Raw genomic sequence first — 14,979 nt, forward strand, 5'->3', positions numbered from 1 at the left:
ATTAAAAAGTAAAATAACCTGTTTTCCAAGGTCAATAATGAGTCACCAGAATGTTTATTTTGAGTCTATATAATTAGCACTTGCTGAAATTACATTTTATTTATTGTTTGATACATTGCAATGTGTTTGCTAGTTATTTGGTATAAATGTCAACTAGGTAGGTGGTGTTGATAGTCAGGACTAAGATCATTAATTGTTTCCATATTTTTATAATTGGTGGAAGAGATTTCTCTTGAGGGTGGCCTGGCCAGCATAAAATGTCATATTCTTAAAATATACCTTTTAATGAGGTACTTTTTATTGTTTGCTATTCTGATACATATAGCACAGAGGGTTTGAGGATAGATTAAAAATACCAACCTTAAACTGTGCCGCCTTTTCCTGTACTTTAACAAGTTGTTGAACGTACCATCTTGTAGCTGGTAGTGATACATGAGAAGCATTCAGTATCACAAGTATTAACTGAACCATAGACGATATCTCAAATCTCAATTTCTTCTCCATTTCTACTTCAGTTGTAGGCTTTTCCTGAAATAACATATACATCAAGTATTTATTATCTTATTTTTATTACTCTCTACGAGATCATTTCTAAAGGTAAAAAGACTATAATGTAGTCTCACCTATGTAACTAACTAATTATGATTAATTTATGTTGAATGTCTTTTGTAATAATGTCTTAAAATATGATGCAGGTAATTAAAAGTAACTTAACATTAACAATAATCCATGAATAAATAGTCATGGTTAGATAACTCTGGCATATGCACATGTTCACCTTACAATCATTCTATAAACCCAATATAGTTATACTATTATGAATGGTTCTTAAAAAAAAAAAGGTCCTAGTGACAAGACTTAATATTGTTCAATTCACCATGAAATAAGGTACCGCCTTACAGTGACCTTAAATATGGATCCTCAATGCTCTTCAACTTTGTACTTGTTTGGCTTTATAAATGTTTTGATTTGAGCGTTACTGATGAGTCTTATGTAGACCAAACGCACGTCTGGCGTACTAAATTATAGTCCTGGTACCTTTGATAACTATCAATGTCATTTTTTTTTTTATTATTTATCTTTTTCCCTTTGTATTACCTCTGATGTATCTGAGGGTTGAGGACAATACAGAGGAGGTGACGGGAGGTAGAATCCTTGAGGTACTAAAGGGTGTAGACGTGAGACTGTATTCTTCAATCGCTCAACCAAACTAGACAACAACCAAGGCATGATCTCCACTCCACCGATTACCCCGGCCTTTAATAAATCTTCCATTGTTTTTGTTAACTGTACAATATTAGTCTCGTTGTTTATGGGAATAAAGTCTGAAATAGGTAAAATAAGGATAATTAAAATTTTGCATGGTAATTGATAAATATGTCAATGCATTTCATTGAGTTAGAAATGAAATGAGGACCTAAATGTTAACAAGAGAGTAAGATTGTTCAAAAAAAGATTGTATTTGTTGGTAACCTCATATAATTGGAGGAAGCTCTTTTGGACAGATTTCACTTGCTGTCTATAGAATTTTATTTTTTTTAAATATTCCAAACTTTGCTTTGGCTTTTTATTCTTTGTGTAATCATCCCAGGTAAAGTGTCTTCTATTCTGCTTGATCAATCATTAAAGTTGATCACATGACATTCTAATTGTTATACAAACAATCTGAAATACCTGTATTACTTTTGATGCACAGTAAATCATGTGATTTGAAAACATGATTCAGATTTCCAAACATCAAATGTTTTCTTTTCTTTCATAATGTACTTTAACTTGAAACTATGACACATTTGGTCAAGTATTCTTGAAAGGGGCTATTAAATAAAAATCAATTAGCTTGCTACGAGGTATGGGTTTTTCTCATTGTTGAATGCCATACAGTGACCTTATAGAGCATAAAATCAGGCCATTTCAGGTGGAGATTTGTCTCAATAGCAAGGCTTAGCATACCCATTGTCTTATTTTTATATTGATTATTTCAAGATTTTCTTTAGTTTAAAACATCTGAATTCTAATTGCATTAAACAACAATTTTACTAAAACTGATAAAATACCTGGACTTCACATATATTTACATACAATTTAGTATACTACAAGGTTTAACTATATATCAATGTGTTGTGCTGAATACTGACCCTGTTTTTGTTCTTGAGAGACTTTATCTAGATGAATTAAAGCTTCTAGTTTGTCTTGTAGTATAGCACCTGGAGAAAGGTTATCTGGTAACATAAGGGGCCTCTTTTTCCTGAAATATTAAGATAAATAAATAAGAGAAAGGGGCAGATGTAAGCTTACTAGCTCCTTTTAAAAACATAGACACAAATTATAAATCTGAAATACATTATGAGTCTACATATAATATATCAAAGATGTAAAAGTTGGTAAAATTCCATAATTTGACAACATAAAATACACAATGTGGTTCAACAGTATGAAATACAAACACTTTATATGCAACAGGTACACCACACTAGATATAGGCAATGTATAAAGATGGCAATAATGTTTCCTACGGTATAAAAATCATCTCCCTGTTTAAAATTAAACATGCCGTAAATAATGATATTATACATGGTGATTTATAGGCACTATCTAATTAAATGGGTTTAAATGAAGAAAAAGAGATTATATTTTCCATATATTTCCAATGAAAAGTAGGCCACCATTTTTTGACCAAATTTTTTTTTTGTAATTTTTCAAATTTTACTCAGTTTTAACAACTGAGGGAATAAGCTCCGGGATTCAGTTATTTTTCAGATTTTTACTCAGATTTTTTTGTTTTAAACATTCATATTTTCCAAAATTTCAAAAGGTGTCCCTTAAAGACATTAACTTACTTTTTGTAAAGTTTTGGTGACATAATTCTGTGATTGATACATGCCACAGATAGAAGTAGTCCAGCCTTTCAGTCCCCGATCTTATCAGGTGTTTCTTAAAGACATTAACTTACTTTTTGTAAAGTTTTGGGGACATTATTCTGTGATTGATACATGCCACAGATAGAAGTAGTCCAGCCTTCCAGTCCCCCATCTTATCAGCAAACCATGTGGCCTCACATAATAGTCCACTTAACAACAGGTACTCCATAGCTCTGTCTGTGGTCCAGGTCCTACTTAAACCTTCCTTGGATATTACATTGTTTATATCCTCATGATATTTGGGAATTATTCTGTTATCTGTAAAAGAGTGGCACGAGTAATTAACGGACATTCAAACTCAGAAGTTGAAAAATAAACTGGCAACACCATGGATAAAAAGAATAAAGACATAAAGACTAACAACAGTATACAAAACACAACAAACTTGAGATTGAGCAACATGAACCCGACCAAAATATGGAAAGAGGGGGGGGGGTTGATCTCATGAGCTCCAAAACAGTAAGCAGATCCTGCTCCATCTGTGGAACTTGTCATAATCATACATACAAATGTTGAATAAGAAAACATAGACATTTCTGCTCTAGAAATAAAATATTGAAAAGGAATAACTATCTATTCATATGATGGAAATGCATTAATGACACAGCAACCCAATATAACCTCTATACATATGGCAGTTATTTTCTCAATGATATAAAAGTGGTTTTACAATTATTTACTACTAAGCTTCTATCAAAATGCTATATATCCATGAAGATTCCATGAACAAATGAAATTTTCTTCAAATTAACATGCTCTTTGTAACAAATTGTCATACTATCAAAATAAAGGAATCTGATATACATTGTATGTAGTAAGACTCAGCATTGATGATCATTGATTGCATTTTGGTTTATTTATACAAGCAAAACTCAAAAATTGGGTTAGGTTGTGCAAACATATACATTACTGTGAATTTATTCATATATTTTGTTGTATACCATTTTTCATGGATTTTTGGGGTACAGGGGAACCATGAATTTAAATGTTCAAGGAATTGCAAATTTCTAAAAGAATGTATGCAGAATTTGCCAAAACAATGACATTCTAAATACCAATAAAAATGCAAATTTTCCTCAATCCACAAAAACTGGATTAGCACTGAATGAAGTATACTTACTTTTCTGTTTACCATTGCCTAGATGTATACATGGTAGAGGCTGCGCACTATGTGGTGGTAAAATGTAGACTGGCTGATTACAGAAATAGGATGCCATAAAACGTGCCATGCTCTGTACCAATTGTCTTACAGCCTTGTCACGTATACATGGTACCATAGACTGGTTACCTGTATGCTGTAATATAAACAAAGAATGCAGTGGTGGAATGATAGACTGGTTACCTGTATGCTATAATATAAACAAAGAATGCAGTGGAGGAATGATAGACTTGTTACCTGTATGCTGTTATATAAACAAAGAATGCAGTGGTAGAATGATAGACTGGTTACCTGTATGCTGTAATATAAACAAAGAATGCAGTGGTGGAATGGTTACCTATAATATGTAACAGAGATAGAGTATGGCTGTTAAAAAATGAAGAATGCACTGGTAAAAAGTTGCTTAAAATATAGATTTGAACCTAGCCTAATATTGTTATTAAACAATTTTCTCATGGGTCTTATAAGAAGGGGAAAACTTACTTAAGTAACATTATTTTTCCGAAAGAAATTTTTAAACTCAAGATTTCAATTTGAACATGATACAGAAAATAATAATACTTTTGGAGTACAAACTCATGTTATGAATGCCTTTCAACAATCAAAGTGCTTGAAGGGTAAAGATTGCTTTTATTTATCAAAAGGAAGTTCAATTTGAACGTGATACATAAAATAAGGCTGTATTAGTGGAGATGGAATATATTTTAACAATGGAACTGAACAATTATATTTGCAAAATAAAACTGCTAATAACCTGTAACCTTTCATAGTGCGTCTCATTGGGTTCTAAGCGTGATGCGGGATGGCCTATTGTTTGAAAGCGTGACACGTGAAAGTTAAATTATAGTGTCGTGATAACAGGAAATGAGGTCTAGGGGGACCCGGGAAATGACAAAAACATGAGAATTGCTCATGTACATAGTGCAAGCAGGATACAGGAATCTGACAAAACAGTAATCGGGATCCGGATTTGCAACCCCCCAATGAGACCCCCTTTATATAGTCTGAACTAAATACTAAACTTTTCAAATAAGAGACCTACCTGTGATTTGATAGTATCTGTAACAAGTGTCATTAATGAGGGTTTCTCTACACCCGGTTTAGAATGTGGAAGTCGTAGTTGTTGTGTAGACATCACATTAGAATGTATAATCAGTTCATCTATGAAATCAATGGCCTTCAATAGTTGATCCTTCAGTAAATGTGTGTATAACACAGCATGGAGAACTTGGCTTTTCTTCTCAATATCTTCAGGTTGTTCTGAAATAATATTTTCATTCTTATCAATAAAATATTAGGCACATGTACTTCAAGTTTTAAATTCATTTTTATTATTTTTATAAATTAACAGCAAAAAATTTTTGAAGAACATTGAGGGTCATAATTTTAAAAGAGAAAGGTCATACATTGTCTATTTATTTTTTTACTACTTACAGAGTAGGAAATCAAATCATGATTGCCTTTCAACAATCAAAGTGCTTGTTAGCACTGTAGGAATAAGATTTAATGATGGGATGTCCAATCAAATGTTGCATTGTATAAAGCGTTGGTTGTAGTTGAGTCACCTTCAATTCTGGACAAAGGAAGATAACTCCAATTTTTAAAGATGACTTTAACAATGACATCATGGATATTTTTAGAACAGATATCAGATTCCTGCACCATGCTACATTAATGTAATTGCTAGACAATATAACACCAATCCAATGTGTGGCTTTAACATATATCTATTCCATTGATAAATTTCTGGTAATGTGCATCAAAAGGATGCATTCATGCATTCTTAACCCAAAATCCATTCCTTTAACTAGCATGTAGATTTTATGAATATTTTTATGAACTAAACATTGATTACTTACATTTAGCTTATCATTAAATTCTGTATGCAATGTAATGTTTTGAACACAACTATTTCTTCTTTTCACAGAAATATTTGGTTAAGAAAATTTTCTTAAGATTTTTACTGACAACAATGGTTCCATTTAGTTGGGGGGTCCATTAACACAAAAAAATATTTTGATTTGGCCTTAAATATTTACAAAGGGCAATAAGGTGACCTAGTAAAGTAGGTTACTGTTTCACTAGGAATCTTGCTGCGTACATGTACTTTTAAAATACTTGCAAGGAGGATATTATAACACATATCAACACAACTGTAATGTTTTGTGAATACTGATGCTAGTTCTTAATTTTTTTTTAAATACGCTGAAAAGTGTGAATTTATAAGTACATACAAACTTGACAGTTGGTAGCTATGATATTAGAAACCCACTCCTTTACCTGATAAATAATAGCCTTTTATTACCTGATAATTTTTGCAGTTCCTCTCTCCAGGCATCTATAGCCATTGTATGCTTCCCACCAAGACTAAAATGTTCACCTGTGAAAAACAATCATGAAAAGAGCATATTATTACACATTCTCTGTAAGAGAGCCTGACCTAGAAGGTCAAATGACATTTAAATGTTAAGTGGTGAAACGTTTTATTTAACAGATACACATGTACTAATAGTTTGAAATTCATTAAATCAAGAACATATTATGATGTAACTAAATCCACCTACCATTTTAACATAATTATCCTTTTATAATCTATCAAATGTCCTTAAACAATTATCAAATCAGATTAACATTTCTAACTTTGATTCATAAAAGTATTAGTATTGACTTTTAAAATCAGGATGAAAATTTCCAAAGCTTGCCATTATTTTTAAAGGCATGCATGAGATGAATTAAGTTTACACATGTCATAATGTACTTTTTTTTTTATTTTTATCATTAATATAGATTAGACCATTGGTTTTCCTGTTTGAATGTTTTTTTAAACTATTATACCCTTTATAGCTTGTTGTTCGGTGTGAGCCAAGGCTCCGTGTTGAAGGCTGTTCATTGACCTATAATGGGTTTACTTTTTTTAAATTGTTTTTTGGATGGAGAGTTGTCTCATTGGCACTCACACCACATCTTCCTATATCTATAAAATGCCAAATTCAAAACAATAAACAAAATAAATTTATACATTCAGATATGTGACTATCAATACTAAGCACAACTAGTTAACCCACTGTCCTAAACCTTCTCTAATACAATATACTGTCTGTCAAACACTGATAAATGCTATGGTCAGAAAAAATCTTCCATACATTCGACATAACCACTCCCAAAACTTGTGTGTGAAGTATACATTAAATGTCCACCTAGAAAACTTAAATTGTGCTGGTGCAAATGTGAATCCTCTTTGTACCAAAGCTCATATAACTCCATAAAATGTAAAATCTTACAAATAAGTATAAATTCATCAACACAGTCCAAACTAGCAGGAACTGGCCAGGTCTGATTCAAGAACTCTATATAAATATATGCATTATAAAAAAAAATCTAGGTGCCTATAAATAGCAATAAAATAACGTAGAAATCGATTCCAGTATGGATTAATAAGTACAAAGATTAATACAGTTAAACAAATGAAATTATAAATTGCTGAACATTTTAATTTCAAAACACTATTTAGTATTGAAATATCAAAACAGTAAAAATATTTATAATGGGATAAAAAAAAAATGCAATATTTTCGCTAGACAAAATAGCTTCATCAAGGCATGCATATATCAAGGTGAAAATTTGTCAGTGTTTATAGCTGAAATTTTAATATTTTTCAATTGAAAGGAAAGACAGTTAACTGTATCTCTAAAAAAAAAAAGAGTTGTTGATTTTTGTCATATGGGTTTCATAGATTAGGCCACTATATCTGTTTTTTTTTTAATTTTCACCTGGATAAATGCAAACTCAATGAAACTAGTTAGTCTACGAAATATTGTGTTAATTTTTCATTGCATTGTAAATATTTTTAACATTTTAAAAAGTGGACTAAATGTTACTGGAAACTTAACGTTGAAAGGGACAACAAGTAAGAAATAGTGTTATTCACCCTGAGTGATTCTAGGAGAGGGTTGAATAGGTACACTGCCATCACTTTGCCTTATGTTCTGTTCAACAGCAAACATTAAGTTCATTAACTGTTCTTGCTCCTTATCATTGGTGGGTTGCTGCTGTATGTGTTTCTGGTAGTGTGACAGAGATCTATACAATAACTTCCAGCTACCACATAGTCTGGTAAAAAATAGAAATTAATAAATAGTTTCTTTCTTTGTAGTTCAAACAATAGTAATTTCCAAAACAACAAACATAAGCTAATATTTTCTATTTCAAAGTATAAATCTAATTTAAAAGAAGGCCATTTTATATTTTTGATAATGAAACAGAAAGAATATGTTGATACATTAATATACTGCATAGTGCAACAGAGTTATTTGTTTCAAAAACACTTTTTATGAATTATAAGACAATATTTTATTCACAATGATAATATTACTGAGTTGTTCATTCATTATAAACAAATTGTCAATTTTGCATACTTTTTTCCAGGTTGCTGTAATTTTGCAGGCCGAGGGGAGACAACTCCTGTAATCTGTTCTAAATTGGAATAGTCTACTTCATTTGTTACAGGTCTAGATCTAGGAGACAAGTTTCTTAAAACTGCTGGTTCATAAGCATGCCTTTGATCAGATCGAGATTCTAGGGGAAGACCCGTGTATATTTCATCATGATGACTCCATGTGTATACCTTGTTTAACATTTCTTCAGTGAATTTCAATAAAGCATAACATCCCGACAAAGTCTTTAGACGAGGGTCTGTGTGTTGTAACTCGGTACTGGTCAAGACTAAATTGACTGTCTCATATGATAACTTCAGCGAGACTGGAAGCAAGTGTTTATTTACAATATCAAATCTAAGTAATTCCATGGCACGTTTGTATGTTGTTACTACACTAAAAAGACGAGGATTTTGAGCAGCAACAGAAGAATTTCTCCGATGAGACAGTATATGATCTATATCACGACATTCTAACAGGATAGTAAACAATTTTGTAAAATTATGTGCAATCTGTTTTGATGCTTTGTCAATATCAGATGTCCATGCATCAGTGTATGATGTTGCTAACTTCCATGATGAAAACAAAGCACTTTCAGCTAGTTCCATGTGCTTCAACATCATTTCTGGTCTGGTCAAACCTGAGAAATCCCCAGAATCAAGCGCTAGAAATCCACCTTCAGAAAACTCTATTTTCCCAGCATTCATTCCTGTAAATGCTAAATCATTTTCCTCAAGAAAACTTGTTTCACTTTCATGGTCATTTCCATAATCTTCCTCAAATTGAAAGAGACGTCTTCTTCCAGCTGACCTTGCTGATACTTCATCTTCAAAAGAAATAAAATAATGTTACTAAATGTTCAGTGAGATACTGAATTCTAAAATGTACAGAAATAAATGTACATAGAATGGCAAACATCCATATCTATTACCTGGACTAAACCAAAAAATCCTTTTCATAATGTAAGCAACTGATTACTAAAATTTTGGCTTTAAACAGTTTTGTTAATATTTTGTTTTTATCTATTTAATTTTGACACTTTCATCACCAGTTCAAATTTTGACAATAGCCAAACTGACCCAATGTATTGTATTTCATAAAATTGTAGACATTTAAATTATCGTATCTGATAAAGGAAAGTTCTCTTTAACTATGTAAACACTGTCAAAGTTTGTAGCTTTTTCCTCTATGCCGAATACATAAAAGCAGAGAATTAGAACACCAAAATATATATACTACCTCTTTCTGATGGCAGTTTGAATGCATCTGTCAAGGTCACATCAAGGTTAGCCATTTCAGAAATTTCTTTCAGATGTTTAGCAGACGTCAAGACAAATTTCTTCATCATCCTCAGACATGTGACGTCTGCTCTGAACTGGACCACAGTAACCATGAAACCATCAGAGAATAAGATGATAGGGAGACTAGGGTGTGTTGATATGGAGAACTTCTGGGCATTAGGACTAGAATGAATAAGGTCTTCTTCTCCCCTGAAATCATAAAATCATTTAAAATAATCTTATAAAATATGGAATGTTTTGAGATTAACATAAAACTACAAAGCTTCAACAGATTATGACAAAGATTCACTTATTCAATAATTCAACATCTTAGTAAACAAAATTGTACAGAACCTCTCTTCTTTAAATCAGTAGATATAGAATCTTCTAAATATTTTCACTAAACAAACATACTTTTAATGCCATTTTGAAGATGTGAATGATTGCTTTAATTCTTTATAATTTAAAAATCTATATAACAATTCAATTCTTACTTTATAAATATTCATATGTATAAAAGATGTGGGATATACATAAAAAAGACAGCGAACATAGGACATTAAACAAACAGAGGTCATTGTATAGTTTTCAAAAATAGACATGTGTCTATACAATGTGTCAAACTCTAAATATTGATAGAACTGAACCATTGATCTGATATGCTCTCATAACATGGATTTATTTTTATATTTGAGGAGCTTGTAGATATAAGTTGACCACAAATTTATGAGAAATTATGTGGTCATAGAATTACAAATTTCCTTAAGACTTGCAGTCTTGCAAACAGAATTTGTTAAACTCATGAAGTCAAGTATCTTCTCAAATAATGGTTTTCTCAATCTGCAAAAATTGATACCCATGTAATGATGAATTCCTAGCACATGTATCAAGTCAAACATTTCATCTAATTACCTGACCATAAGAAGTGGATGTAATGGTAAAAAGTGTGATGGTCCCATATCTAGTGACTTTCCAACTATCTGTATCACTAGAGGTTCTCCTAGCCTTGTTAATAAACACACACAGCCATTCATCAGAGAGCAGGCTAAAAACAGGCTGTCACATGTCCATTCCATATCGGACACCCAGAAATTCCTAAAAAGATAAAATTATACAGAATATCTTCTTTTCATACCAGACCAAAATATCAGATATTAAAACTTCTACACAGAAGACTTCACATTTGAAAATCATAAATGTTCAAATCTAAATTTCAATTTGAAGATACTTATAATCATTTTAATAACTGGAAGAACAAATTTATCTTTTATTTTACATAAATCCAAATCAAAATATGATATTAAGAAAAATACAAGAATATGTGTCCATGGGACACCATGTGTCACTTGCACTTTCACAATTCCATGTTCAGTTAACTGTGTCAAAACCTAAAGAGGGTGGTAAAGGGTTATTTTTGTGCAGTGTTTTCCCATTTTTATTTCACATTCTTATTTCACGTTCAGCCATGAAAAAATCGGTAAAAAGATCAATGTGCAAGACATTTTTAATCATTCGTTCATCGTGAAATGAACATTTCATTTCGTGTTTTCCATGCAGATATCCCCTTTACACCCCTCCCTAAATGTCACATGTATCATAAACAAAATATCCCACTGTACAAATGTTATATAAGTTGATGTGACAACAAGTTCTTGATAAATCCAAAAACCAAAACTTAACCCTGATAATGGACAATAGAACAATCAAACAGATTAAAAGGTATGAATGCAAAGTTTAGAAAATATTACACCTTTGGGCATAACATCATTTTTTTTTTAATTTAGGTTGATTGTTGTTTGCTTCATGTCCAGAAGCAAATAGTTCATGCATGTCCAGGGTGAAAGCATTATTTGATTTGGAACAAATATGCAGTATCTAATGTGCTGATAAATTACCTTCCAGTCTGAGAATAAGGATCTCTTGATCCACACCCATTAAGGCTGACAGGAAGTACTGTATCACAAAGAGGGGAGGCAAACAACACTCCTGTATGCATGGGATTCTCCTGATTGGCTGCTACAGCAATCACCTGACCATTATCTGCATATTTGGTTATAAATGCTCCTTGACGGTAGACTGGTTTACAGCTTGGGTGGATGAGTTTCAAAGGGTAATGGATAACAGTCCATTCTACATTAACCGGAGGCAAGCTACAATTGACAAATTGAATTTAAATGAATTAGAACTCATAGAAGGATTTATTTATTTTTATACAATTAGATTAAGCAAAGCATTAAAACTAAATATAACATACAATTTCTAAACAGCTTAAGAAATGCTAGTTACATATTTTAACATGGATATATACATAGTTTTGATTAAAAAAAAAGGCCAAGCCATGTTCTTCATCCAATGTTTCTGATTGTCAAAAGTATTATATACATCTCCATGACACATGCTCTCACAGATCATATGGCATATGCTTCCACAGATATGGAAATAAGGAATTCTTGTAAGCAACTTTCACATTCTAATTCAAACTGTTTCTGTATGTTAATAAAGATATATATCATAATTTAAAAAAGCATATTTGAATGGTTCACGTCTTTACTGGTAAACGTTATCATGAAAAATAATGTTGTCAATGATTTACAATTTATTTAATAAAAATACTCTTTATAGAAACAATGCTTTGAAAAAATGACCACATCTAAAACTGAAACATTTCAAAATTATTTTACAATAAAAAAAAGAATTTTACATCGTTTAATATAATTTTTTGTTTAATAATAAAATGTGGACCTTTCCATCGTTTTAAGTCATGTTTATCCACTCAAAATATATGTTTGAAAAATTCTTAAGAAAAATTAAATGAATAATAAATTAAAACTCTTTGATTAATTCTAACCTGCTAAATTAATACACATCAATTGATTGGTTTTAACATTATTAATACTTAATTGATAGGGGGTGCCTCTGGGGTTCTGTTACCCAACCCTTTTCATATAATTAAGATTTTTAAATATACCTTTTCATATATTGCATATGTAAAAATGAGAGCTTTTCCCATCTTGTTTTAGTTTTATGTAAGAGAGGAATACCAAAGTAGCAAATGAGAAAAATAGGTTGATAAAACAAATGGAAACATCAAGAAAGAACTTTATTGACCTAATCATATATAATACTGATAGTTTTCCCCATCTATTCACCATGCTCACATATGTTAAGGCTTGAAAAGGTGACTTATTTCAGGGGCACATCATATCACCTTGTGTATATGTAAAATTGTGTTGTTTTATTTATAGATGGAGCATGTCTTCCTTTTTTAATGTAAGTCACTGTTGATATTTATGAGATCAATTTTTTTTCAGGTCTTAACTTTTTACTTTTCTTCAGATCATTTGTTTTACTGTGAATTCATTTATTTTTTTCGTGGTAATTTTTCGTGGTTTAAGGAATAATTGTTTAGGTATTTTCGTTGATATTTGATTTCATGTTTTTTCCAAAGTCTGCATACAAGACAATACAAATATTGTACTTTGTTGAAACTTTAAAATCTTGGTTCACATGTCACCACAAAATCCACGAAAATTGGTATCCCATGAATATTAATGAATCCACATTATTCACAATATGTGACATGAGTTGTGTAATAGTTCCACCACCAAAAAAAGTGTAATGAGCAAGTATGATACCAATACCAAAGAATTGAGAACGAAGAAATATAAAAACAGCTTTAATGGCATCCAGTTATACTGTGAATAAAGACTGTGTTATGTTAGTATCTATAAAACTTTGTGTTAGTAATAATCCCTGTACCAAATGTGAATAAATTAGAAGATAACATCTATTATCTGATTCTTACAGAAGTCACAAAAATATACCTTAAAGCTTCTAAATTCTCATTACGTAGTGTTTTACCAGCTATTTGTAAACTGAGAAAATACATATCAATATAGTATGGCATATGATATAACTCTTTTTGAATTGCTGAAGTTGCAGTGTACAGAAACTCTACATGAAAATTCAGAGGTAGTATTTATCAATAAAAAAAATAAAATTTATATTTTATTCTTACTGATCTATAAATTTCGTCATAATTTCTTTGAAAGAATTAAATTATCAATTTATATTCCAATACAGTTTTAAATATTTTAAATATTTGTTTAGTTTCATAGACACCAAGAGCATTCTAGTTATCACTTATGAGCAAAAAGGCGAAATTCAAACAAAATTATACCATAAACAAATGTTGCCTTTTACAAAAGTAACATTTTATCTTCAATATCAGTTACGAAGGCAAAAAGTTAATATATAGCTAAAGCTATAAGCTAGTAGTCATGCAGTATGGATTCTGCTCATTGTTGAAGGCTGAATATTGACCTAAAGTTACTACACTTCTACATCTTTTGGTCTCTGATTGGCAATCATCCAAAAACTTCTTATTTTTTTAAATTTTCATAAATATAAAGACATTTTAATTGTGTACTTTACAATAAATGTCATTAAATAGCGTTTACGACTGACTTAAAATTTGAACATCTGGTTTAAAGAAGATTAAACATGTGTTTTAATGTTGCATTGTCATCATTTGTGAACATAAAAATGTCAATCCAGGTAATAACGTAATAAGTTTCCAAAGATTTACATCATGATTAGCATTTTATAAAGGTGTTAATTTTTCTCCAAGTTTGGACACTCAAGGATACATGTAGTTATGAAATTTGTTTTTCAAATTACAAAAAACACCTGTAAAGAAGATTGTAATGAAAAAAACACCTTTGCAACTAATTTAAAAGTTATTTTCAAATCAAATAAAAAAAATGACTATCTAACTGTATGATCATGTTGATTCTCAAACCAGCAAACTTCTTGAACACTGATATAATGGAGAGAAAAAAACATGTAAATTTTCTAACACTCCCAAATAATTGATATTGGATTTTTTATCCCCTTTAAAAATTTGGTCCTCAATAACAGACTTTTCAACCATCGAATTCATTCCAGATATTTGTGAGTTTAAATATTTACAAAGTGAAAAAGGATCTGATTAAAAATGAAGGATTTATCTATTCTGGCTGCAATAATTTAAATATGGGATATTTTAACAAGTCCTAAGATAAATCCTTCAAGGAAAAAGGGTTAGGATGACTGGTTCAATTAAATATCTTTAGAATTACTAATCAAAGAATTTAAATATTCAACAGTGACCGAATAACACAATGATTCATGAATATCTCTAGCAAATG

At 30.8% G+C, this 14,979-nt stretch overlaps 1 protein-coding gene across 2 annotated transcripts in view; it reads right to left on the reverse strand.

Annotated features, from left to right (window-relative positions):
- LOC134712479 (uncharacterized) overlaps positions 1–14,979 on the reverse strand; it is a 53,787-nt gene that overhangs the window by 21,236 nt on the left and 17,572 nt on the right. Inside the window, exons 7-19 of one of the 2 annotated variants that reach the window (XM_063574062.1) lie at positions 13,615–13,665; positions 11,686–11,940; positions 10,703–10,885; positions 9,750–10,000; positions 8,493–9,336; positions 8,006–8,187; positions 6,383–6,457; positions 5,120–5,337; positions 4,039–4,213; positions 2,951–3,176; positions 2,136–2,245; positions 1,099–1,325; positions 361–528 (exon numbers count right to left, since the gene is read on the reverse strand). In XM_063574062.1, coding sequence (XP_063430132.1) covers positions 361–528; positions 1,099–1,325; positions 2,136–2,245; positions 2,951–3,176; positions 4,039–4,213; positions 5,120–5,337; positions 6,383–6,457; positions 8,006–8,187; positions 8,493–9,336; positions 9,750–10,000; positions 10,703–10,885; positions 11,686–11,940; positions 13,615–13,665 — 2,965 coding nt within the window. The remainder of the gene's footprint in view (positions 1–360; positions 529–1,098; positions 1,326–2,135; positions 2,246–2,950; positions 3,177–4,038; positions 4,214–5,119; positions 5,338–6,382; positions 6,458–8,005; positions 8,188–8,492; positions 9,337–9,749; positions 10,001–10,702; positions 10,886–11,685; positions 11,941–13,614; positions 13,666–14,979) is intronic. The other variant, XM_063574073.1, reaches the window with a different exon arrangement.

The sequence above is a fragment of the Mytilus trossulus genome, chromosome 1 (genome assembly GCF_036588685.1).
Source record: "Mytilus trossulus isolate FHL-02 chromosome 1, PNRI_Mtr1.1.1.hap1, whole genome shotgun sequence".
Classification (NCBI taxonomy): Eukaryota; Metazoa; Mollusca; class Bivalvia; order Mytilida; family Mytilidae; genus Mytilus; species Mytilus trossulus.